The 26,481-nt window shown below is 44.1% G+C and overlaps 2 protein-coding genes across 3 annotated transcripts in view; one reads left to right on the top strand and one right to left on the bottom strand.

The window, feature by feature from the left end:
• LOC118415420 (centromere protein P-like) overlaps positions 1-1,529 on the top strand; it is a 22,982-nt gene extending 21,453 nt beyond the window's left edge. The window contains exon 12 of the mRNA XM_035820031.1: positions 664-1,529. The gene's annotated coding sequence lies outside the window, so the exon portion shown is untranslated. The remainder of the gene's footprint in view (positions 1-663) is intronic.
• Positions 1,015-25,446, bottom strand: LOC118415419. Of its 2 annotated transcripts, none has more exons than XM_035820029.1 (3): positions 24,928-25,446; positions 6,197-12,734; positions 1,015-5,926 (listed from the first exon to the last, which is right to left on the bottom strand). In XM_035820029.1, the coding sequence occupies exons 2-3, from the start codon at positions 12,727-12,729 to the stop codon at positions 2,698-2,700; spliced, it is 9,762 nt and encodes a 3,253-aa protein (XP_035675922.1). In that variant the 5' UTR covers positions 12,730-12,734; positions 24,928-25,446; the 3' UTR covers positions 1,015-2,697. The 2 variants fall into 2 exon arrangements, with proteins under 2 accessions (XP_035675922.1, XP_035675923.1); XM_035820030.1 differs by lacking the exon at positions 24,928-25,446 and adding an exon at positions 21,747-21,883.
• Between the last annotated feature and the right edge of the window lie 1,035 nt (positions 25,447-26,481).

A 26,481-nucleotide genomic window follows, 5' to 3' on the forward strand; every position in this document is an offset into this window, starting at 1 on the left:
AAACAGGTGTCAAAAGATTAAGTAGAGTTTCAAGATATTACTCACAATTTCACACCTATTGAGTACATTTCACTACTGACACTAGTCAGACTTGTACTGAATCATTTCACAGCTTTAGAAGAACAATAACTAGTGTTAAGTGATCAAAAGGTGTCAAAACACCAAGCAGAGTTTCAAGATATTACTCACAATTTCACACCTATTGAGTACATTTCACCAGTCAGACGTGTACCGCATCAGTTCACAACAATGTAGAAGTGACACAAGTGGCTTGTGTGTAGTTGGTAATGAGTTAGTAGGTTTGCATTAAAACTAAATAAAATCATTGTTTGTAAAAAAAAGTATTGCTATTTCCTATATCTTGGCATCATTTCAGTTTGGATCGGAGCTGGTCCTAGGGCGAACTCTGATCAGGGTCTCTCCTAGTAGAATCGCCGATTATCCTAGGAGAGATCCCGATCGCAGGCTGTTTCCCATATCTTAGTATCATTTGAGTTTGGATCGGAGTTGGCCCTAGGAGAGACCCCGATCGCAATCTATACTAGTAGAATCGCCGATTCTCCTAGGAGAAACCACGATCAGGGTTGGCCCTAGGACCAGCTCCGATCGCGATCTATCCTAGGAGAATCGACGATTCTACTGGATCGTGATCTCTACTGTGACATATACATGCATGTTAGGAAAATTTTAGTTTATTTGTGAGCTTGCCACAACTTTGTATTCACAATATCCCATTTTGTTCGCGTCATAATTAATCAACACAAAGTGACGCTTAATTCTGTTTTAGAGAACAGATACAAACCATGGTCAATCTGTATCTCATGTAGTGTAGTACATGTACAGTATGTGACACAACCATTATGGACACGTGTGTCGTCTGACTTCTCTCTTCTGCTCTTTTCTTTTATTGCATTTTAGAATACTCATTGACCTGCCTAGGTAAGTATACATGGCGTAACTGTCTGGTAGAAATACATTTGTAAAAGGCATTTGTCACAAGGTATCTTCCTATAGTTGTAAAAACATCACACAGAGTATGGTCCATCATTTTTTTTTTACAATTCACAGCTTATGTTTCGTATTTGCTCATTTTGCAGTTACTTTAGTACTATTTACAGTAAGATTGAAAACGTTGATGCACTTATAGATGTCTATGTCATCCATATAGTCTAATCAACATAGCCAAACTGTGGATGGAAGTAAACTAAGTAGCTCTGCCATAGTTAAGTCAATTGTTCCGCACAACAGTCTACTACAAAATGTATCTATGTACAACATATTTTTGGAAATGTTGGTATAATGTTGGACTTATACTTTGTATTGTGTCTCTCTCTCTCGGCTTGGCGAATGAAGATCGTCTGAACTCTGAAGGCTAAAATCATTCAAGTTGAATACGTGGATCATGCAAAGGCTCAGTACTATACAGATCATATTTCTGAGGTACAAAAGTGTTGCTCAGCACCCTTATGTTAGAAACATAGCTCAACAAAGATAATTTTTCATGCACAAAAAATAAATATATTTTGTTCCCCACAAATCCTTCTTGTCACAAGCTTTTCTTAACTCTTTTAAATCAAAAAATACTGTTTTACACAACATCATATTTACAAAAGTTTACCAAGTCTGACGTGGTCTGTGTCTTCAGTTTACTATACAACTCTCACCATAAGAGCACCCCACTGTAGTTTTTAAATCACACTCTTTGGTTAACTTGACATACATGTCAGTTGTACACTGTTTATTAAGAAGCACAATCAAACCTGTCCACATGTAAATTGGTGTCACTTCTGTGTGTTTCCTTGGGTTATGATGTTGATTTGGTTATACATGTATGGATAACATCCTCTGGGAACCCAAAAACTGAGCATGCAAATAAAAAAGTTGCCTTCATTGTGAAATCTAAATGGTCAGAAAGGCTGAACAAATAACTAAGCACACAGTATACTGGTCTTCACAACAAAAGATTTTTCATTTTTGTTTCTTCACATCTCTAACTGCAATCTACGTCTGTTTTCTATCATTTTTGTGGCAACTTCGGCTTATACCGGTATTTAGTCATTTCACAGCATGTTTCTACGACTTTCTGTATGGTCAAAAACTTCTTTTTTGGAAATGAGCAAAAATTGATTCCATGTGTAGATGTCATCCATATAATCAAATCAACATGGCCTAAATGGAAAACTACATGCATGTGCAGTTCTTTTACTACTTTGATGTCAGAAACCTGTGCAATAGGAGGGGTCCGACTGCAGCAGGATAGAGCAGGCAGTTCTACAAAGTTAACTTAATTTGCAGATCCATGTAAATAAGAAATGTCTATGTCAGCCAGCCATATCTATCTGCACTATTTCCTACATGTATTTCACTGATTCCTGAAGCCGCAGTGATGAAGTACATTTCCATTGTTTTTACCACTTTTTCTGTGTTTCCCTAATTATGGCTTCATTGATTGTTAATGACAAATCTTATAAAAAGTAGCCATTATATATAAATCACAAATAAGTTAGTTAGCGTGAATTCTACACGTATTCAATTGATTGGTTCTCAGATTTGCCTGCTTCATTTTTCCTATCACATGTACCATTCTCTCATACTGCCAGTTTTCTCTAGCCCACCTGTTAATCAATCTGCAACGATCTGAGATACAGACAGGAGTTCACCAAAGGTTATTTCTGTCTATAGCATGTGGAAACTATCCTATAGATTAAACTCTTCCACCCCATCAGGGAGATTCACTGGTACAGAACTCAATCTATTCTGTGATAAGTCAATATACCTCAGACTTCTTAACACAGTTAGAGCCGAGGCTTCTATGCTACCTTCACCTAAGGCATTGTTCTTCAAGTACAGGGCTTTTAGTCGCTTAAGCTTAGACAACATATCAGCCTTTATGGTTGAAATGTGATTGTTGTTGAGGTACAGATATTCCAATGAATACGGCAGTTCTGATGGGATTTTTGTCATGTTATTTCCAGAAAGATCCAAAGTTGAAAGAAATGCGCCGTGAAAACTGGCCGCCACCAGGCCTGTATCACCTAAACTGTTATTTCCAAGATATAAAGATCGCAATTTTGGAGTGATCTCAAGTGAGGACTGTGGGATCGATCTTATGTTGTTGCCTCTGATGTGTAACTGTTCAAGTTCACTTGGAAGATTGGAGGGGAAAACGGTCAGGGCATTTCCAGATATGTCCAGGGATTGTATGCTACTAAGTCCGTAGAAGGAACCACTATGAATGCTTGAGTCATTCAACATGTTGTTATTCAAGAACAGCCCCCGGAGTTCACCGTTCACCATAAACACATCACTGGGGATATGGACTAGATGATTACCTGACATGTATACATCCTCAAGACTGGCAGGTAGCCCGCCTGGCGGCTCCACTAAGTCATTGTGCGACAGGTCAATGTAGATGAGATCTCTCAAGCCAGAAAACGCATTCGGGGCTATGCCATGACTTGTTAGGAGGTTGTTGTTGAGGTATAGGTGTTTTAGGCTATGAAGATGGGAAAAGGCAAAAGATGGAATGTACTGAATGTCATTGCTCTCTAGATGAAGGTACTGGAGGCTGGGTGGGCCGTGTGGAATGGTTGTGAGAGAGTTGTTAGCAAGATTCAGATCCTGAAGATTCACAAGTCCAAGAAAAGCTTCACGTGGGATGTCGGCGCTTCTTAGCTGGTTGTTAGAGAGGTACAGTTTGTGTAGGTTGGTTAAATGGGAAAATACTCCAGGTCCAATGTTGGAGAGTTTGTTGTTTTGCATCACAAGAATTTCCAAACTCTGTGGAAGGCTTAGCGGCACGTCTGTAAGTTCATTCCCTTCGCAATTTAAGTACTTTAAGGATGACAGACCTACAAACGACTGTCTATTGAAGCTCTCATCATTAAGACCATTTCGTTGGAGATAAAGCCATACTAGATTGGGCAGGTCAGCAAAGGCAGCCGCTTGAACCTTAGGCAGGCCGTTCCCATCTAAATACAAGGAAATGAGGCTGGTCGGTAAATCTTGAGGAACACTCAACAGTTGGTTGTTCGAAAAGTACAAGTACTCCATATGTGGGAACGATCTAAAGAATCCATTGCCGATTCCGCCGTTGGTGATGTAGTTGTTATGGATTTCCAGGATATTCAAATCCTTGAGATTGTCCATACTTCCTGTGGGAAGTTCAGTTATTTCGTTCTCATCAAGGTACAGATGTCTGGTTGTTGCAGGAATGTTGGCCGGAACCTCTTCCAAACCAATGTTGCTGCAGTCCACCGACCCAAAGTCATCACAGAAGCACTCCGAGGGACACCTTTCAGCGCTGCCAATGTCATTGGTGTCAAGTTCTGTTGGAGTTATTTGTATGGGTTCTGGAATGTTCGGCAGATGAATGTCACTTTTATGGGTGTCTATACTGCTCCCAACGGTGTTGTCTATGTGGTCAACCACACGGATGAATCCTTCTATGTCACTTGGAGTTGGCTGAGGATTAGGGTAGAAATCTATGTTGTTGTGGATATCCACCTTCTTCGTTGGACCCGATGTAGGGTCATCGGGTAGGTTGTTGTCAGCAGGCGGATCAATAACATCTACTCTGCGGGAATGGTCGACATCAATCTCCATACCTGGCACGGGATCTGTCTCGTGATGAATATCAATGTCACTGTCGGGGAAGTAGTCTATCCCATAGCTTGTTGGGATGTCTACGATGTCGGGGATATTGTCGTGCCCATCACTTCCTTCTCCGGAGATAACAATAGGATTGTCACCGGAATCTTTGCTGGTCACTTTTTCTGGTACCGGTCTGCTTGTTGTAAAGCTCAAACCAGTCCTGTAAGAATAGGTGCTACTTTGAACGGTTGGTGACTGCAAAACGCTTGTGTTTGGCTCTTGAGGACCCCGTGGCTTGCAGACATATTCCCAAGCGGACTCTATCCGTCTACCCTCCATTTTTCTAGGTCTTTGACAAATGAGTCTGTCCCTCTCGGGTATCAGAAGATCAGTAGAATTCAACCATTGTAACAGTGGGCAAAGTCGCTGTCCACATTTCCATGGGTTGTTGTGAAGAGTCATCGCTAGCAGGGACGGCGCCTCCAATAAAAGGTTGTCCACCTGGGCATTGGTGAGGTCTGTTATAAAATTTGTGTCCAGGTACAGGTATTCTAATTTAGAAGGAAGCCCTTTCGGTATTCGTGTCAACTTGTTCACATTGAGGTAAAGGAACTGGAGATTCCTCAACTTCTTCAGTGCGTCGACAAGTCCCCCATCTTCTATCGCATTGTTCTGAAGCTGAAGACCACGGAGATTCTCCAAGTTTGCAAACGAATCTGGGTAGAACCGGGAGATCTGGTTGTTATCCAAGTAGAGAAAGGTTGTGTCTGGGGGGATGTTGAGAGGAACTGTTTTAAGACCTGCATATCTGCATTGGACCAGTGTTTTTTTACATTGGCACCTTTCCGGACATGATGGCTTCTGACTTCCTTTTGGACCAGTTGTTGTTGAAGACACTGTTGGCTGTGATGAGGTGTGTACTGTTGGTATCACAGGTGTAGCCAGAACAGCGCGTGGAGTCAGGTACGTCGTAGTCGCTGATGTCCCATTCCCCATGTACACCGTTGGTCTCCTACAGAACACTGTACTACTCACCTTATCAATGACCTTTCCCTGTATACTCTGTGGACCAGCACAGGTAATATTGCTCCTGTAGGGGATGAACACATTTGTACTCTCCATCCACTTCTTAAGGAAGCACATGCCTTGGTTGCAATACCAAGGGTTTTTGTGCAGCGTCAGTCGCTTCAGACGTGGTAGTTTGACCATCAGGTTCACAACAGTGAGAGCAGAAGCATTGGTGACCAGGTTGTTGTGCACGTGTAGGAACTCGACTGTGTTCGGTAAGCTGGTCGGGATGGTTGTCAGTTTGTTCTTCGACAGGTAAAGATATCTGAGGAGACAAATGTACAACGTATATATGTACACATTCATGTACATGCAGATGTATACATACATACATACATACGTGTACATACATACTTACAAACGTGTACATACATACAGGACCGGATCACAGGACTGTGTAATAGGGATCGCCTTGGTAATGGCAGGGACCCGCGTCGTATGTATAAATAGGGCTTTACAATTAGTGGGTGTAAGTGGATAATTTATATAATATTCTCCTCAGCCATAGTCCATTTACCGAAACTGTATGGCTTACCTCAGATTGCGCAGTCCGTCAAAGGCATTCCTGTGGATGCTGGCACTGGTGAGACTGTTGTTCTGCATTTGAAGTACCTGTAGACTTGGCATCCCAGCAAATGCCCGAGGGCCTATCCTGCTAATGTAGTTACCGTCCAAGTACAGATGGCGAATGGCGGAAGGAAGCCCGTCAGGAATGGTCTTCAAGCCCGCAAAGGCACAGTCGACGAAGTGGTCTCGGCACCTGCAGCGTGTTGGACAGGGAGGGTGTAAGGCTCTTCCAGGCTGTGATCGACCGTCTCCGCTATCCAATGATATTGACACTTTTGTTGGCGTTGTCACAAGGCCACCTGGTGCATGCGTCGGTGTCGGTGGGGTAATAAGTGGAAGGACGTCCGTTACTGAATGTGTGCGGACCGTCGACTTCGTAACTATGTTTTCAAGTGGAACCGACACATTCATAGCGATCGCCGACCTTTCGGTCATAGCGTACGTTAACGTCGGCAGTAAGGTCGTCCTGGGTGTTGGTTCCGCTGATATCATCGCTCCACATATGCCTAAAGTATCAACTCGTGAACCCTTAAGACTCCGGGGGGAACGGCACGTCAGTCTGTGTCGATAGGGAACCTTTACCGACGACGAGCTCATCCATCGTACAAGCCAACAGATCCTGCGGCTGCATGCCCACGGGTTGTCGTGTAACGTCAGCCATTCCAGCGTGTCAATTCTCCGGAGAAGCCCGGGCGGTATGGCTTTCAATGCGCATCCATTCATCTCAACAGACTTGAGGTATTTAAGGCCTACAAAGGCCAGAGGGTGAATCCCTCTCAGTCGGATGTTGTCAGACAACAACAGAGTGTGAAGTCTCGGTACCTCGGAGAAGGCCGAAGAAGAAATGACAAGAATCTGGAGCTCCCGCAAATCCAGATATTCTAACTTATTTGTGCCGACAAATGATAGATAGTTCAGGTTTGAGATGGGGTTGCCACGAAGAGAAAGTTTCCTGATATTTTGAAGATACCGAATGCCCAACAGTGATCGGTCTGTCAAGTTATTATAGTCCAGAAGTAGCTCCTCTAGTTTCTTCAGGGGGACAAAGAGAGCTTTATTAATCACAGTGAGGCCGACATTCTTTAGAAACAGTTGTCGCAAAGACCTGAACTTTGTAAAGGTTCCTGGTGATAATGACGTTATTTTGTTTCCTGACAGGTCCAGCTGAGTGAGAGTGTCTGCAGCGCTTGACAGGAACTTCTCGGGAAACACCGTCAGTTCATTGTTGGACAGGAAGAGGCCTTCCAGACTCTGTAGTCCCTTCAGCGAGTCTGCTGAGAGACGATTGTTCATTATGATGTTGTTGTCAAGGTGAAGCCGACGTAGTTTCCTCATGTTGAGGAATGGTCCCTGTGCTATTCCAGATATCTTATTGTTCTGGAGCATCAACAGTTCTGCCTTGTCCGGCAAATCTTCTGGAATGGCTCCCAGGCCGCCGTCAGCGCAATCCACGCTTGTCCCGAAACATGTACACTTCCCTGGACACGCTGTGTCGGAAATTTCTCTTGCAGCCAGCGCCGCCAGAGCCTGCCACGGCACGGCCTGATCACTGTCTAGTCGGGTACCAAGTTGACAATACTCGATGATTTTTTGCTTTTCTGATGAGTTAGCCGCTCGGCATGTTAAAGTTTCAGTGTAAGGGACGTAAATTTCAGTTGTGTCCAGCGTCTTGTACAGTCTACATATTTCCTGGCGGCATTTCCACGGATTGTCATGCAGAGTCACCCACGACAGGTTCTTGGCAACAGACAGAGCCTCTGGTGAAAGGGTTCCGAATCCACAGCGATCAAGCTGAAGAGATCTTAGGCTCTGTAGCTTACTGAACGTACCAATGGACACCATTTTCAGTGTCCTGCTTCCTGACAGAAGGAGGCTGCGCAGCTTTGTGAGGGAAATGAATGCGTTCTCGCTGATAAAGCTGATGTTACTTTCCCTCAAATCTAAGTATTCTAACATGTTGAGTCCCCGGAATGCACCCGCTGTCAGGTAGGAGATGGGGTTTTGTTTCATAGACAAATACTCCAATGACACGAGTACTCTGAGTGAAGACGTCGGTACTGTGAACAACTTGTTATCATCCAGGTGAAGCCGGCGGAGACTGAAGAGACCAAGGAAAGCACCAGGGTCGATTCTACTCAGATTGACGTTGTTCATCTTCAGTTCCACAAGTGTTGTAAAGTTGACAAACGTTTCGTCAGGAATATCGCCAAATACGTTATCAGACAAGTCTAAGTACTTCAGCCAGCTGGGAAATTTGTTCACATTTGCTAGGGATTTTAGTGTGTTGTTGTTCAGATAAAGACCCTCTAGTTTCCGCATGGTCTGAAATGCAGAGAAGACAAGGCAATCATCACAGATTCTGTTATTCTCCAGGTGCAGGTGGACCAGGCTGGTAAGGTCAGACATCCTTCGGGCACTGGGGCGAAGGTCTGAAATATTGTTAGCCTGAAGATATAAATGCTTTGTTGAGTTGGAAGCCACTGGAATCATGCTTAACCCAGCCTGTATGCATCTTACCGACGACCCGTAACAGGTACAGCCTGGTGAGCAGAAACTTCCCTTCCCCGCCTCGACGTCTTCTATGTCATAGTATCTCCTTTGTGATGTCTGAGTTGTTGGAATCGCCGCCGTTACGTTGCCGTCAGACGGGAAATGTGGCGATGAGGTAATACCATTGTCTGCTGCTTCAGTTGTACCGTGCTCCCCCAGGCCCTGGGACGGCGTTGTTGGTTGAAGTTGCGTGCTCTGATGCATCGTGGGTTCAGATATCAACGTGATAAAGTCTGTGTAATAAGAGGAAATGGTCGTCAGACGTTGTTCTGTTAATGTTGACATTGTCGTCGCCTCCGGAAATGTCAGTTCTCTGTCCGCAGTAGATCGTGTAGTTACGAACTCCTGTATCGTCTCCGTCATGCTGTCGTCAATACCATGTTTTCCACCACAAATACGTCGACTTGCTTCTAGTATCCCCATGTCTTTGAACTTACTCGGAGTTGCACATCGTAAAGACTCAGTGTGAGGTACATCAACCTTTCCGCTTTCAATCCACGCCACCATGCTGCAGATGTCCTCGCCGCAGACCCAGGGATTGTTGTGTAGGTAGACTTTGACCAGTCGGGCTTTCTGGAACAGCTGAGTTCCGATCAATCCCAGGCTGCAGCCGTGCAGATCTAGAAGTTCGATGTTAGGAAATTTTTCTATTATGTCGTTAGAGAGATGACGTAATTTTGAATTACCCGCCAAAAGCAAAGAGCGTAGTTCTGGCAGAAAAGGGACATTGATGGATTTTACGTTGGTGTGGCTGATATCAAGGTACTGCAGAGTCTTGAGTTTCCTGAAATTGTTGGGGTCCAGTTTAACGATTGGGTTGCTGCTTAGATGGAGAATCCTCAAGCTCTTCAGATGCTCATCCCCTAATGCTCGCAAATCATTAGAAATGTCGTTATGATCCAGAAACAGGGAGTCAAGTCGCGTCAGACCGAAGAACGTGGCAGGTGGAAGCATGGTAATCCCCACCCGTCTGAGCACTAACGACCGCAGGTTTTTGTATCTCTGAAACACCAGAGTTGGGAGGTTGCCAAGATGGTTGTTGGATAAATCAAGAAGCTCAATGGTTTTAGATAAAACGTCGAACTGGTCATAAGGAAAGGATGTCAACAAGTTATTGGAAAGGTATAACCCTCTCAGACGTTTAAGACCAAGAAATGAGGTTCTCCGTAGCCCTGAATTAGTAATTCTATTATTCCGGAGGTACAAGAACTTTAAGCTTGCCAGATTCTCAAGCGCCTTTTCTGGTATGGAGGCGACGGCCGTGCTTTCTACACGAAGAGAAACAATTGCAGAAGGTAAGGTCTTGGGTACGGCAAATAAGGACGGGTTACTACAGTCTGCTGATTTGTCATTGCAATGACACACTTCAGGGCACCTATCAGGTGGTCCTACCAGAACCACAATGTTCGAGTCTGTGTCGGTGTCAGTAGCGTGATTGCCAGTGTCTACAGCTGGACCACGGGTAGGGTGGATATTTGTACTCGCGGCTTCGTCAGGCACTCCAGGACGTTTTCCCTGGGGAACGTAATTATCACTGGAAGAGGAAGGCTTCAACGTTTCGGTGGAATCCTTTGGTTTAATTATTGGTCTGTAGTCTGGGACTCCGGTGCGTTCTTTCATGCCTATTACGGTACACATTGTTCCGGCTACTTCTCTGAGTTGCAGTCCTACTGTCTGCAGCGGTGTGGCGCACCTCAGATCGTCACCATGTGCACTGGCCACTTCACCACTGTTCAACCATGCCATCATCCAACAAATGTTGACGTCACACGTCCAGGGATTGCCGTTAAGAAGGACTCGCTGTAATGGCCGCATAGTGGAAAGCGCTTCCCTTGTCAGTGTTTTGATATTGCATTCGTCTAGAGTTAAGTAAGACAGTTGTGGTAGATCACCGAAAGCATAATCCTCCACTTGCGTAAGTTGACTATTCCCAGACAGAAGTAGGGTCGTAAGTTGTGGCATCCAGCGAAATGATCCCTGCTGTACAGACAACAGCCCAGCTTCCCGCATGTCCAAGTCCCTCAGGTTGGAGAGCCCTGAGAAAGAACTGTCAGACAGTGTTGTTATGGGGTTTCCTCTTAACGAGAGGCTCTTTAACTGGTCAAGGCCTTTGAATATGCCAGACGGGACAGAAGAGAATTTATTGTATGAAAGGTCTAATTCTTTAAGTTGCTGCAATCCCTCAAAGGTTCCAACTTGGAGACTCCGGATGTTTGTATGTGCCATGGCAAGGTCCTCTAGTTTTGAAAAATGTCTCAAGATTTCCACAGACACGGACGGGATGAGATTCCCCGACAGATCCAGCTTCCTCAAACCATAAGACACGTGCAATATCTCAGTAGGAAAGGTCCTGAAGAGGTTGTTACGTAAATCAAGGGTCTGAAGGGAAATCAGACTTGAAAACGAACCGTCATCTATTCTGTCGTTCATTAGGAAATTGCTTTGCAGATATAGCTCTCGGAGTTTGTGGGCGTTTCTGAAGGACTTCACAGTGATCTTCATCACTTTGTTGTCCTGGATATAAAGTACTTCAGTTGTGGCTGGTATGTTGCGGGGGACTTTCCTGTGCTCTGCTCGTCTACAGTCGACAACTGTTTCATTACACCCACAGCGAGGCGGGCACACCAGCTGGCCGACATTGGAGTCCGAATACAAAGCGTTGGGCGCGCAGATGATGGTCCGGTCTATCGCCATGATCGGCAAGCCCTGGAAGACAGCTGGCTGCTCACACGCTATGTGGGCTTTCTTGGGAACGATCACTTTAGTTACCGTCAGCCAGTCCTTGAGTGAACAAAGATGGCTACCACAGTTCCACTTGTTGCCGTACAGACTGACTGAAGAAAGCTGGGGGATCTGAAGGAACATTTCAGCATCAATATCTGCAAGGCCACATTGGTGAAGCTCCAGATGCTGAAGGTTAGGAAGGTCGATGAACGAGTTTCTGTCCAGGTGCGTGATTCCCGCATTGTGGGCCAGAGACAGGAATTCCAACTTCTGAAGTTTCCGAAAGACCCATTTGTTGAACGGTCCCAACTTGGCATGGCTGATGTCAAGAGTTTTTAGTTCTGAGAGTTTGACAAAGGACGTGGAAGCCAGCTGATCGATTGGATTTCCTGTCAGATAAAGTTCCTCCAAGTAGTCGATTTCAACTAGCGCATCGGTGGGAACACTGGTCAGGTTGTTGAATTCAAGGCGAAGTTCTTTTAACCTCCACGTCCCCAGGAAAGCGGTGGGGTCAATGCGGGAGATGCCGGCTCTAGTCAGGTCCAAGGACCGCAGGGCCTTGTAGTTGCTGAAACAAAGCGGTGGTATTGTACCGAGGGTGTTGTCAGACAGGTCCAGACGCCGCAAAGTGTTGGACACAGAGCGCAGGGTGAGCTGGGGCACGGACGTGAAGGAGTTTCGAGACAAATCTAGAGTGCGAATATTCTTCAATCCGAGAAATGCGTTGGTTGGTATGTTCTGACTTTGCAATCTGTTATTCTCCAGGTTCAGGACCTCCAGACGTTGGAGCTGTAGAAATGGCAGGCCGGAGATGGCTGAGATGACATTGTTCTGCAGGTCAAGATGTATGAGGGACGGGGGAAGGTTCGGCGGGACCTTAGTCATGTGGTTGTCCGATAGGTAGAGATATTCCAGATTTGAAATGTTCATAAATGACTTCTCTTCAATGCCGGAGTTACTCAATTTGTTGTTATCTAAAAGCAGATATTGTAGGCTTTCCGTGGAGGCAAAGGCTGATGCCGGTATGGTGGTGATGTCATTATGGCTGAGGTAGATTCGAGTTACTGACGATGGGAGGCCTATTGGAATTGCCGTGAGTGCCTGTTCGGAACATTGCACAGCTCCCTCGCTGCAAAACTGGCACTCCGGGGGACAGCCATGGACACTCCGGAGCCACTGAGTCACACAGCACACTACGAGGATGATAAAACATCGGGGCACTCTCATCCTACCTGTAACAAATATCAAAAAGAAGACTTAATCAACAAAAAGAACATAAAATATTAATGAATGAATGAAAGATAACTAAAAAAACACTGGATGGATTGGTTTTAATGCTTGGTGTGTTGGTGGGGTGTGACGAAAGCTGGCTAGCGGCTTTCCTTGCGATTGATACTGCAGCGGAACTTCATGTTTTGATATCTCGTGTTCTGAACAAGCTATGGTCATGTTTGGGCGAATTAGATAGCTGTTGTGCTCGGGAAGAAGTGGCTTAAGTGTATGATTCAGATCTAGCGAGGTTAGCTGCATTTCCTACAAGAACGCCACGTAGTTTAAGGGCACACATGTTAGCCCCTCAGAGAGTAAGATCTTCTTCATTTGCCTCCTCATTTACACCACGACCTATCACAATTTGGAACAAACTTCCCGTTGAAACCAGAGGGCTGGGAGCATCAGCCACAAGCCCGTCCGATGTGTCTGCCTTTAAACGAAAACTATCTACATGTATGCAATACCGATTCCGACAAAACTTCAAGCTAGAGCAGGCTTGCACATGGTCACTAGCATGCTGTTGCGCCTCTTGCCACAAGGCCACGATAATTTTGCCCTATATTATGACTACATGTATATCTATTTCATAGATTTGGACTCAATATGAACAAATGTATGTGTGTTGTTAAGTTGATTTATCTTGATTTGAACGTTACATTGATTATGATATCTGTTCTTGTATTTTATGTATATTATGATTTGATGTATCATTGTTATGTTTAAGGTATGGCGGCTTCGAAAAGGTGTCTTTTGACACCTGTTCCGCCATACCCTCCAGTGTGGAGAATCCAAATAAATAAATAAATAAATAAATAAGTTTGGGTCCTCTAGTTACTAAAGTGGAAATTGCAGGGGCTTTTTTGTAAAAACATTCTGAAGAGGATAACTCAAGAAAGGAATAACTGATTTTCATGATTTTCAGTATGCAGGTAGACCAAAACGTCGTGACAAGGTGGGGCACTGAGGTTCCCCTATATAACATTTAGAGTTACTTTCAATTTTCTTCAAACAGTGACTATTTATTAAAGGTAGAGAACGTACCTCCAAATTTTCGATGTCTGTCAGAGTGTCAGTAAATATTGGACGCGGAGAATGGTCTAGTCTCGATCTCGTGAGAGACTACGAGACTAGACCAGACTTGCGTAGATCATCTGCCCCCTCCCCCGCCTCCTTGCGGAGAATGGGTAGCTCCCAGCCCTCGTTGCGGTTAAGCTTTGCTCCCTCCAGCTGGATGTGGATAGCCTCATTGATCTTTCTGTGAGCCTTGCGTGCCTCAAGGTCAATGATTTCAATATTATCCGAGATAGGCTTGGTAGTAACTAAGTGACGTGGCTGCAGGTGGTGTTGGCTTACCGCGGATTTACTATCCAGATGGTCTAAGGACTTTTGGTGTTCCATGGTCCGTTCCCCTAAAGACCTTTCCGTTTCTCCCACATACACCTCACCACAGTCTTCACATGCAACTTTGTAGATAACTCCGCACTTTTCACTGGGCAGTAAGGGGTCTTTTGGTCTCACAAGGGCATTCCGCAGATTGTAGCCTGGTTTGGAGTAAAGGCTAATATTGTGTTTTGCGAACGCGCGTTTTAATCGTTCTGTAATGCCTTTCATGTATGGAAGTACGGCACTTGCGGGGGTGCCTTCTCTTCCACGTGACTGTCCTTCAGGGCCCATTCTGGGTAGCCACATTGCCTGAGAGCTTTGGTTGGGAGCTTCCCAAGTCCTACCTACCCCATCTCCACAATGAGGCGGGGGGAGGGGGCAGATGATCTACGCAAGACTGGTCTAGTTTCGTAGTCTCTCACGAGATCGAGACCATTCTGCGCGTCCAAGATGTACTGACAGACATCGAAAATTTGGAGGTACGTTCTCTACCTCTAATAAATAGTCACTGTTCGAAGAAAATTGATAGTAACTGTAAACATACGTGACTGATAAACCTCTTCAACCCTAACATTTAGTTTGGAACTGCAGGGGCATTTTAGTCGTGACACACCAAATAGGATAATTGAAGAAAGAAACGACCGATTTCCTTCATTTTAGACGTGCAGAAAACTTAGACAAAGATGTTCATAATCATAAACACGTTATTTTATGCAATTGACGACTTAACTTGCATGATTAATGAGAAATTGTATAATTTCATTGTTTTCCATAAATGGACTTCAATAAATGAAGCATACCAAATATGCAAAAGAGAAACTTATTTGCAAAAATGGCAAACAGATTAATTATGAATGATAAATGATGGGAATCTTGTACTTGTGACATGTGTAGGTTTGTCAATAATGAACATCACCATACATAAATTATGTAAAAGTGTAAGTCATTTGCATAAAATCTATAAAAGCTCTAAATATTTTTGGAGAATGAGGTCGCTGAACTCTAGTTTAGGTTACAATATTGTCAGATTCTGTTTTCCTGAAGAATGTGGTTATGTCTGCCCTTTTCAATATGGAGGTTGTGTGAACTAATCCGACGTTTTGTGGTGGCTATACTGTGTCGAATGTTTGCAATTTTTGAGTATCTGACCTCGTTATAAGTAGTAATCTGTATGTTCGTAATGTGTTGTTGTTGCGCATTTCTGCCACGGAATTGGAGGTACATGCCTTTTCAACGTAAGTCGATGGATGGAATAATTTGTGATGAATTTAAGACAGATGACATGGGAGAATGCCAAATGTCGCAAAACCACATTCCTCTAATGTCTTGCGGACTCCAGATGCCCAACATTTAGCACCTAAGGCCACAGCAAGTACATTTTATGGATGACATCAGCGCGCTCATTAATTTGCGCCTGATTTCCTCTTTGGGGATGGTCAGATAGACCAAAATAGGCAAACATGTTGTGTTGAAGCCTGATAATCATACTTGTAGAAGTGACACAAGGGATGTAGCCATGACTTTAGTTGCAGAAGTGAAACTTGTCGGATTGTTGTAAAAGTGCCACCAATATGGAAGCCTTGAATGTAGTTGCTAGCTTGGCAACTGACACCAGTGTACCACACTAGTATCACATTTACTACAGTAGTTCACTTCTGTAATGTAGGAATGAATGCCTTGTTAGTTGTGATGCCACGCTTTGTCCGACTTCAAATCTTGTTACGACGTTTACGGTGTCTATTTTGAACATATTTTGAATAACACCCATCTTGTGTTATTTTCGCGCTATCTCATTTTTGCACTCTGCATAGGATGCCACCCATAAAATTTACTTGCTGTGGCCGAATGTGTCTAGTTGAAGAGAGTCTGCTGATAGATTAATCACAAGGTCCTGACTAGCCCATATAGAAGCCGGATCAGTGGGTTCACACAGAGCTAAATGTTGTGTTTCGGGGGGGGGGGGGGTGCTATGTCCCAACTAAAAGAACAGGAGCTATTTGACTCATATACATTAACTTTGTCTTAGCTTTGTTTCCAATTGGAATCCAAATTGTCTTTAGCTTCACTTTGCACTTGTCTAACAAGGCTAAGTCTCCTATTGGACATCTAAAATTGTCTTCATTCATAGTTAGAGTATAAAAGATCATTTTTTCCAGATCACTTCAGTGTCACTGACGAAGGATAGTGGATACTATCTAAAATGTCTGACCGTTTCCAAAACCATATCCAGTTGCTTAAGTAACTACTTTTTGGCGTCTTATTACCTGGATGCCTAACCTACATCGACGTAGCACCAATATACCTATAGAAAATAATGACCACAGCATGTACACATATCACTAACTTGCACATGTCACAATGTTGGTATTTCTAAAAATCAAGAACAAAGCATGTCCAGGACAAAAGATACAAAAAACGCAAATCCTGCTGCAGTACCAAGGTCACACACCAAGGGGCTCAAAGTTGACCTTCGCCTTCGTCTTGCAAACATCTTCCCACATACCAAATATCATTACCTTCCATCCAGAGGTTCCTACGTTATGCTGACAAATATCCTGAAACACAGACAAGCACCACATAGACACACACATATAGGGGGGGGGGGGCAAAAACAATACCTCCATCTTCCAGGAGGTAAACACAGAGAAGCGTACAGCAGTCTGTCGGTCCGTAGGTTGTTTGATATTTCACGCTACCTGAGAGCAGCACAGTCCAACCTCCACAAACTCAAGACAGATGTACAAGACTGAAGGGTGCCGGGGTTAAGTCCTCAGTGGCTGTACTGAGGGGTCGATATCCTGCTACAATTCAGCGTTGTACTGTATTTTAAAGGGCCATCCAATATTTTCAGCTAACAAGGTGACTTGTTACGCCAGCTTTGCCGCATTAGTAATGTCCAAGCAGATGAAAGGATCCAGTTTATGACGCAACGTACGTTTTTTAAACATTACCTCAATGAAACAGTGCTTGTCTGGGAAGACGAAGGTCAATGTCAATTTTGAGCCCCTTGGTGTGTGACCGTGGTACTGCAGCAGACTTTGACTTTTTTGTATGTTTTGTCCTGGACATGCTGTGGACTTGATGTTCAGGGATAACAACATTGCAACATGTACAAGTTAGTGAAAGGTGTACATAACCATGGCTATATTATCGAAATGTGGAAGTCGTTTGCATAGTCAAAATATTTCATGGAGGTATGGGGCCTACGAACTCTTGCTTTGAAACACTCCATCTCCGCGCGAATCGGACTCTCCCTCGATGCTTTCTGCAGACTGCATTTTTTTAAAGAATTAATTTAAAGTCGTTAAGGATTTTATTTAGATTTCAGCCGCAGTGACCCAACAAATACAGTTTAGCAATGTAAAAATAAATACATACAAATATACATTGTATTGAAAGGCCTCTTATTTTTTTGTTCAAATTTCATCACCCAGGCTAGGGTAGGTCGAACATCACAAAGTATGCACCCCCCCTCCCCCCGTATGGCCACGTTGATTAGATTACATGGATGGCTCTGGCGCGAATCAATTTTTGTCCGTTTCCAAAAAAAATTCTATATTGTTAATCGTAGAAAGCAGCTGCTAGACGAGCAACTATAAGCTGCACGCTAAAAAAACATATCGGACATATGGATACTAATGTAGAATAACATATTAAATTCTTAAGTCAAGGAAAAGATTTGATGGACCAACTTGAGTCCATAGGACACAATCCTCCGTGAAGTGTATTCATGGTGTTTGCGATGTGGCTAAAGTGTTAACCACCCTCTTAACTACCAACATGTCAAATGTCAGACCAATCCATCAAAAGGATCTTGGTTTAGAGGTGTCATGACCTATTTAGCGCCGCCTCAAGCAAGCCAACTATATCAATGACCGGGTCCACAATTCCATAAAGATACGGGTGCTTTCTGAAATATTCCATTACTTATCTTCTTCTTGTCCATTACTTATACAAACAAAACAACGTGCGTCATCTCACGGCTTTGAGCAGACGACATGCCAAACTATATATGGATGCAGCAAATTGTTCGACATACTCTTTTGTCTTTAGACATTTGTTCCTGACTACTAAGATTTAATGATAATGGCTGAGGTATTTACGTCAAACTTATTTTTTTTTTATTAGAACGCTCGCATCAGGTTTTGGGTTCCTGGAGGACGCTATCCATATAATCGAATCAACATGACCTAACCCCACATTCTATCACTAATAAGGTCAAGTCTGTTGAACCTGTCACGGAGAAAAGACAGACAAACGTAAGGCTAGAGGAACTCTTCTGTAACATTACTTCTACATAAAAGCGTCATTGTTTTTCCAAAGGAGCAACGTAGATTACATACCCTTTTCGGATTGCACGGTCTCACTGGATGCCAGTTGTCTAATTTCATGATTGTTCAATTTATGACTTGCGTGTCGTAATAAGCACGTTCCGATAAAGGTAAAGAGTGTAAAGGTAGAGTGTTTGGCTAAAGGGTCCATGGTTGTTTTACCGCGTATGCATTGCATCCTCCCTAATTTAAGGTAGATTAAAAGATTTACACAAATTCCGACAAGATTAAGTTTTTGTCTGGTTTGGTGTGTGATTTGGTGGATTGCATTTGCTAGCCTCCGCCAGGCCTTCCTTCTGGGGTACGGCATCGTAGAATTCGGCAACAAAAATCGGGAATTTTCCGAAGGAAGGCCTGGCGGAGGCTACCTCCTCTGGGTGGCGGTGTTCTAAAACAGGATGGCGAACTGGGACCACCTTGCTTACCTAGTAATGTCCTTCCTACATCTGATGCTGAAATTCCAATGCGATCAGGTCAGCCAAGAAGGTAATAGGGCTATAAGAAATCGATCGGACGGTGAGTCTGTGAGCTCTAAAGGACATTTTCGGCCGGTAAGACGTCCGGTGTTCTTTCGATCAGCGCGCAATTTTTAGGGATCGCCGGCGATTTTCAGGGGTCGGCCGATGCGCGCTGTGCAGCCAAACATGTTCTTAACATCAGCGACAAGTCGTTACCGAGTCGCCTGCAGGTCGTCCGTACCTCGCCTAGGTATCGGTCGACATTCGATTGATCCAACGATTGAAGTGTACATGCGTGTGTGTGTAGAAGACCAGCATAACTCGGGACGACTCGATGGATTTGATTGATTGCTGTGTGAGTAGGTCCTTATCAGACATGGAAACGATTAGATTTGGGGGCCCCTAGCAGCTTGATATAGTACTGCAGAGGAACTTCCGGGTATGATATCTCGGGTTCTGGACATGGTGTTTTCATGATGTTTGAGTGGCAGATAGCTCTTTGGTCAGAGAGTAAGTCACTAAGTGGTGTAGGTTTGGCCCCCCTTTTTGAACTGCAAGGGTTCATTTTGTGTCAGACTTTGAAACAAATGTTACACTGATTTGAATCATTTATGTCTAATAATGCTCACTTCATGTGGCGCTGCATTGCTGCAACTATATATATAAAATGTCCATCGTTAACCACTATGGAATTATAGCACAAGTCAACTGGCTAAAATCGTGCTCCTAGAGCCCGGCGCTGGGGTTGGGGGTCATTAACCCCAGCCAGCGAGAGATTGTGTAAACACAGGCTACATTACGGCCAATCGCACAAGACTGGGATCTACATAATATTCTGAAAACTCAAACCATCCCCTATTCACTCTATCAGAAATGGCATAATCGCATAGGAATTAACTATGTAAGTCACCGTTTGGGCTATCGACATACCAAAAACAATGACGAACCTTTTTGGGTTATTCTCGTCTAAACATTTGAAACGAAATCGGCCCTTGCAGTTCAAAAAAAGCCGGTATGGTATGGCCTACAACACTTACTCTCTGCCACAAGAAATAGCTACTTTACATCATGATTCTCGAGTTCTGCTGTTCATAGACACACATACTTATAACTTTTTACATAAACACACCGAAAACATAACCTTCAAAGCGAAGGTAATAACGCAAGAAGGTTTACCACTCACAAATCGCGAGCGTTGAATGTTAAGAGCACAAGGTATTTACTTCAGAATCCTACGATAGATTACACTTAATATTTTAAGGTTTGATGTGCAAATTAGTCTTCGTTTCAGATTTGTATTGTTAGTGGTATCATGTCATATGATGTAGTTCAACTGAACTTTGCACATTAAATTTTGGCAAAATAACTTAGGTAATAATGGATATTGGGAAAGATATGATTTGCATCCCCTTGTATTCTTTCTACTTCTTGTAATCGAGTATTCATTTTTTTGATACGACGAAACAATACAGTTCGTGAGGCAACCCACAGGGACGCATATATTGCCGGTCATCGACCACATTACTGTATCCATGTACAACATTATTGTATCCATGTGCAACATCACCGTATCCATGTATAACATTACCGTATCCATGTACAACATTATTGTATCCATGTGCACCATTACTGTATCCATGTGCAACATCACCGTATCCATGTGCAACATTACCGTATCCATGTACAGCATCACCGTATCCATGTACAACATCACCGTATCCATGTACAACATTACCGTATCCATGTACAACATCACTGTATCCATGTACAACATCACTGTATCCATGTACAACATCACTGTATCCATGTACAACATGGCAGCCATATCTATGTACAACATCACTGTATCCATGTACAGAGCTAGGGAAGGTGTAAGGTCGCGGTCAGGTTCTCTGTTGTTTCTGACAGCTAACTCGTGGGCGGGCTAGTTTAAACTTTAGCATGACCAAAGAACAACTGTTTGGGAAGGACAGCGGCTGCTTGTTTTGTCTGTTTGTTCTGTCTGGATAACACTGTCCTACCGCCGGATACAGAACCTTAAATATTTATTTTGACCTCAAGGATCGCTCAAAATGCATGCAGTACAAAATTAACTGGAGAAATGGTTCATACATTTAGTCCTTCACCGTGATCTGGACTATAGTTAATGGTGCCAACAATATTGCGGAAAAATGACCTCAGTTTACCCCATTCCCACTGGTCATGATAGAGAAGACGGGCGATATGTAAAGGGTTTACAGGTTCCTTGTACAAAGAAAGTCCCCTGGCTCTTTCCGAAAAGCAAAATGAACAGTGGACCCATTCTATTCGCAGGCACTTTTGTATCATTATTCAATTATGCTTGTTAGATCAGCTAGTCCCATCAAGGCGGTCTCTGTGATCACTAGTCCTGTGGCCAAAACTATGGCGGTTTTATCCTTGCCCAAACCGCTGTTATGAATAAATGAATGTGCCGATTTGAGTGCCCAGCTGTGCAGGGAACCATACTCCATAGAAGCCTGCTCTTCTGGAACGCCAAACAACTCGGGAAGAACGGAACTCTCTACAAACGGGGCGCGACCTTGTCGGTCTCCGTTTTTACAATTTCACCCAACCACTATGTCCTATGTAGGACAGGAGTACTGGACATGGATAGTCATGGATAGAACAGTGAGAATTGTGCAGGTTCTCGGATATGCTGCAGATATACCGTACCCTTGTTCAGTCGTATATTTTCGAGTTCAAACCTGATACTCCTTATTACTGCAATCAAAGCGAGGTTCCAAGTTATTCAGTATTCAGTTCAATGGTATTTCCTTACCTTCCAATGCTCTATTGTGATGCCTCTGTAGAGTATGACTTCCTCCTTAGACCTTACAGGTGACGAGAAACGATGATTGTCTGTTCAGTCGGCAGCACGCCAGCACATACACGGCTTAATGAGACCCAGCTTTCCACATGACCTCCCCTCCACAGTGCGGGGATGCCACACGGCACATACCGCCTTACAGGACCCATCTCAAACACCACAATATCACGTACCAAATTACTAGCTCAAACAGTGCTGATGAGTCGGCGGATAAATTTGACAACTTTTCCTGCATTTATTTGATTTTGCTGTTGTTTGGGAAGTTTTTACAGGGCGGTACGTCATCAATGTGTCGTGCCTGATGTATTGAAGTCATTGAATAATTGTTCCGTAAAACCAAGGAGGTTAAAACGTGTTTTTTAACCTCCTTGGTAAAACATCACAGCCTTCAACGGTCAACCAACCCAGGTGACCATACAGCACTGTACTCTGACCTTATCGGTCTTATCGAGCAGTTCTGTTGACTGGAGAAGTGGTTCCGGGCTCTCCGGGCTGACCTTCTATAACAACTGCTATTTCTGTCCGAACCTCTCCCCAGCTGGTGCCGTGAACAGGGCCACTTCAGGTGGACGTGCCCCGCCAGCGGGAGAATTCCAGACACCTAACTCGGGGTTTGTTCAACCGTACCGAGCGGGGAGGGGGAGGGGATACAGCATGCAGAGGTTGGAGAGGGGGAGCGATCGTTGCTTTCTTCTGACTGCCCCACTTTCTGACAGCCCTTTTAGGAGAGGGAATTTAGGTATTTTCTTTGGGGGGGGGGGGTCCTACTCTGTTGCTCACCGCACGGTCATTATCTTCACCAAGAAGGTTATATTTACATTCGCCAAGAAGGTTATATTTTGGATAGTGTTTGTTTGTTTGTATGTATTGATATTTGGTATGTGGGTAGGTTTTGATGGGAAGTGGAAAAGAAACGGATTATGGGCCCGCTAGCGGTTTGTTATGGTACTGCAGCGTAGGTTCCGGGTCTGATATCTCAAGTGATTTTTGAGAGTTAGATAGCTCTTGGGGCCGAGAGTAAGTGGTGTTGGCCCCCTAACGGCTTGTTTTGGAACTGCAGGGACTGACTCGGTGTCAGACTTTGAAAGCCAAGAACTCAAGTAGGGATTAACGGCTCGACGTGATTTTGGTATGTGGATAGCTTAATTGATCGATGCTTCGTGCAAAGTAGGTCATTGGCAAAGGTAGGTCATTGGCAAAGGTATGGGGTCGTACATCTCTAGGTTGTGTAGCGATTTTCTGTATGTGTGTGTGTGTGTGTGTTTGTGTATGTGTGTGTGTGTGTGTGTGTGTGTGTGTGTGTGTGTGTGTGTGTGTGTGTGTGTGTGTGTGTGTGTGTGTAGAAGACCACCATAACTCAAGGAAGCCTAGATGGCTTGTACTGATACTTGGTATTGGGGAGACCTATGTCCTGTAAACGATTAGATTTCAGGCCCCCTTGTGGCTTGTTACGGTACTGTAGTGGAACTTCCGGGTTTGATCTTTCGAGTTCTGGACATCCTGGTCGCAAGTACATAATTTATTAGGAAACAGTACAATAACCCTCTTTACTAGAATAAAATCTTTATACTTTTGGAACAATTTGTGCCATTTGGAAGAGTAGACGATCAACTAAGACAATTGTATGCAAATGAGGACCATATTTTTTTATAATAAATGGGAAATACTTTACTCGAAGCAGTTAATATCATTTGGCGATGGCATTGGCGAAGCATTTCTCTCCCGTCACTCGATGACCAAAATGTGACCAATCGTACGGGTTTATTGAAAAAAATCATTGTAAAGGATATTACCTAAAAAAAAATACAAAACGAAAGAAAATAATGCTAACATGGTCGAACAACTGAACTTGCCAATTTGTTTGTGTGAAGTTATGCTAAGTATACAATATGTATCTTTCTTTACCAATCTATGTCTACTGATTGTGCCCTCACGATGAAAACCTTCATTCATTCATTCATTCATTCATTCATTCATTCATTCATTCATTCATTCATTCATTTATTTATTTATTGATCTTGTAGGGTGGTCCCTTGAGTTCAGTCTAGCAGACTGATTTCCAAGGGAGCCCTGTGAATGGCTGTAGTACTGTACTACCTTCATGGCGAAGGTTACCCCGAAGGTGGTACTACTTCAATACGTTTTGTGAACAAAGTGAGCACAAGGAGACACTTTTCGTTCCTTTCCTCATTGCTGATCTTCTGTCGCCGCTAGGTTTAGAAAGGTTCTGACTTGTTCCTGAATTGCCCCCACAAAACAGCACGAACAGACAGATGGAAATGTTGGCGGCGCTCGTAAAACTAAAATATGAGGGCGCAGTAAAACAGGGTGGAGAGCCACAGGAGAGCATCCTTAACCAGAAAGGGCTGTGATGGCATAGGCCCAAACCAGCATAAACACAACATAACTGCGGTCTTCTTGATCAGTAACAGCCATTATCAAATTATACAGACGGACAAAAAGTACTTTCAAGTCACGGATTCGATGTTTCCTCTTGAAGACGTACTTTGACCCTTTGAAGTTTCAGTTTTGCTTAAACCCAAACAAAACGCCTCCCTCTCCAACCTTACTTTGTTCCATAATTCCCCTACTACCCACGGGGTCAGGAGGATAGGGGAATACCACTCTCTCCCTCCCTCTCTTTGAAATGTTTATTTTGGTTCACCACTAAGCCTTCTTCCAACCGAACCCTGCTCTCTGATATAACCTTTCAAAGCAGTGGAATTTTCGGTAAGGTACACGAAGCTGTAGCCAAGGATGTTTGTCCAAATCTATTTCCCGATGAATGCAGCCCTGACACAAGGCCAGTATTCATCGCAGACGAACCGTCTGTACTTGGAACAAAGACATATTTCCTTTGCCAAACAGGAGCCGGAATTGTCCTGGCGCTGTACCCACTTGGGACGCCCTTACCCCTTGTTACTGCTGTGATATGTTACCCTGTAGACTGCTGTCTGTCCTGTCACGGGGTGCGTTCATCTGCCCCACATAGTGTGGCATGTCTTACCGTGATACTGAACAACATAGAAACCAGACAGACGTGTGTTTATTCCATCCTTCCCAGGTCCTTTGTGACATAATCAGATAGAGGCATGTCTACATATCCTATTTCCGTCAAAAGAACTGAACTTACCTGGTGCTTCAAGTCACCATTTGCCGGTAAAGATGAGCAGACTAGACGGCTTGTGTTTGGTGGCGTTACAGTCTCAGTCTGTGTCACTTTTGGGATGAAAGAATTCCTTGATTGTGCCCCTTTTGATTACAGAAACAGTTGACAACTGAATACAGTAGCCGGTGTGGCCGCTGAAGGACAGTAGCAGATGTGGTGAAAACTTGCTGTCAGAAATGTCCGCAGTGATGGACGCAATCCTGCAGATTGTTGTTCTGTTTACCTAGCGTGGTACTATTCTAAGGTCGTCCGTCTCCCAAACCGCCAGTTCCACGGGAAAATTAGATCCCTCCAGTCCTGATGAACCTCGTGACCCGGCACCCAGCAGATATCATCCCCAGCCCCGGTCTCTGCAAGGGACCGAACAATCTTCTTTTCTCGCCAAACTAGTAATTTTACAAACGTTGACGGACTCAGAACTCGGAAACCGGAACCCTCTGCCGCGCTGGCCGCCGCTCGTATTGTGTAACCAGAGATGGCACCGAGAGAACACGTTATACCATGCCTCAGGAACAGATGTGTCCCACCTACGCCTACTGTACCAGATATTATCATAAGCACGTACTCATTCATTTGATATTATGGCAATGTTCTTGCTTTTCATGATAATGAAAAACAGAAATGCATTTCAGTTCTTTACTTCAGTACTTCACCTACCGCTCCACATGGTGTCTTATGAAATCCAATACCAGCCTTACGCCCATAATTGTATGGGTAATGTAAGACCACTAGAGACCCTCATGGCGCACGACAAATCATCGCGCGCAAGAATCAAACTTCTTACAACGCACACCGAACATCCCAGCTGTGATATTTCTGACGTGGACGTGTCATACGCCTGATGTAGACATTCTATATAAAGGGGTAACATTTAACATGCCCTACATGGTGAAATAACACGTGATCTCTCTTCGACAGGTGGTTTTGTTGTGGCCAGACATTAGACTACAATACATGCTGTAGCCTGTACGACAGAAAATTGGGTGAATCGGGGACAGTGGACGGGGCCTTTTTTAAATACAAAATAGAGAGCCCGATAAAAACGACTAATAAAACGTTAAAAAAACAGCCGGAACCTAATCTCTGTTTGGAGAGTAGCTTTATCCTGAAACAATAACATAAAACAGTACGGTCCGTCTGATGCTAGGGAAACTAAAAATGAGAAAGCAGCCAAGCAGTGAGTTCCAGTTTCTGTCCGGCGGGGTGGTAATCAGAAGGTATGTGTGGGTCACGCCGGGCGCCGTGACATGGTGACCCGCGAACACAAACTCTTCCGGGACGACATCCCAACATCTGAACCTCATGAGAAGTTCTAATGTCAGGCTGATGCTGGGTCTCCAGCTCACCCCCTGCCTGCGGTTCAGGAATCCACGTGGTAACAAGAGTTCGACAACCCCAAAACCTCCCCAACAACCATATTGCCATCAACTACCGCTGAGGTAGCATTAGCCGAATGACAGAGCTTGAAACGTGTACGCGTCATCATGTGGAGGCCGGGTAAGCTTCGTTTCATGTTTT

This window comes from Branchiostoma floridae, chromosome 5, assembly GCF_000003815.2.
Source record: "Branchiostoma floridae strain S238N-H82 chromosome 5, Bfl_VNyyK, whole genome shotgun sequence".
NCBI lineage: Eukaryota > Metazoa > Chordata > Leptocardii > Amphioxiformes > Branchiostomatidae > Branchiostoma > Branchiostoma floridae.

Excerpts from the sequence above, each read along its gene's own strand:
- LOC118415419 (XM_035820029.1), bottom strand. The coding sequence starts at position 12,729 with ATGAGAGTGCCCCGATGTTTTATCATCCTCGTAGTGTGCTGTGTGACT. Across the intron at positions 5,927-6,196 it reads GACGGACTGCGCAATCTGAG|ATATCTTTACCTGTCGAAGA; the intron begins GTAAGCCATACA and ends TTGTCTCCTCAG.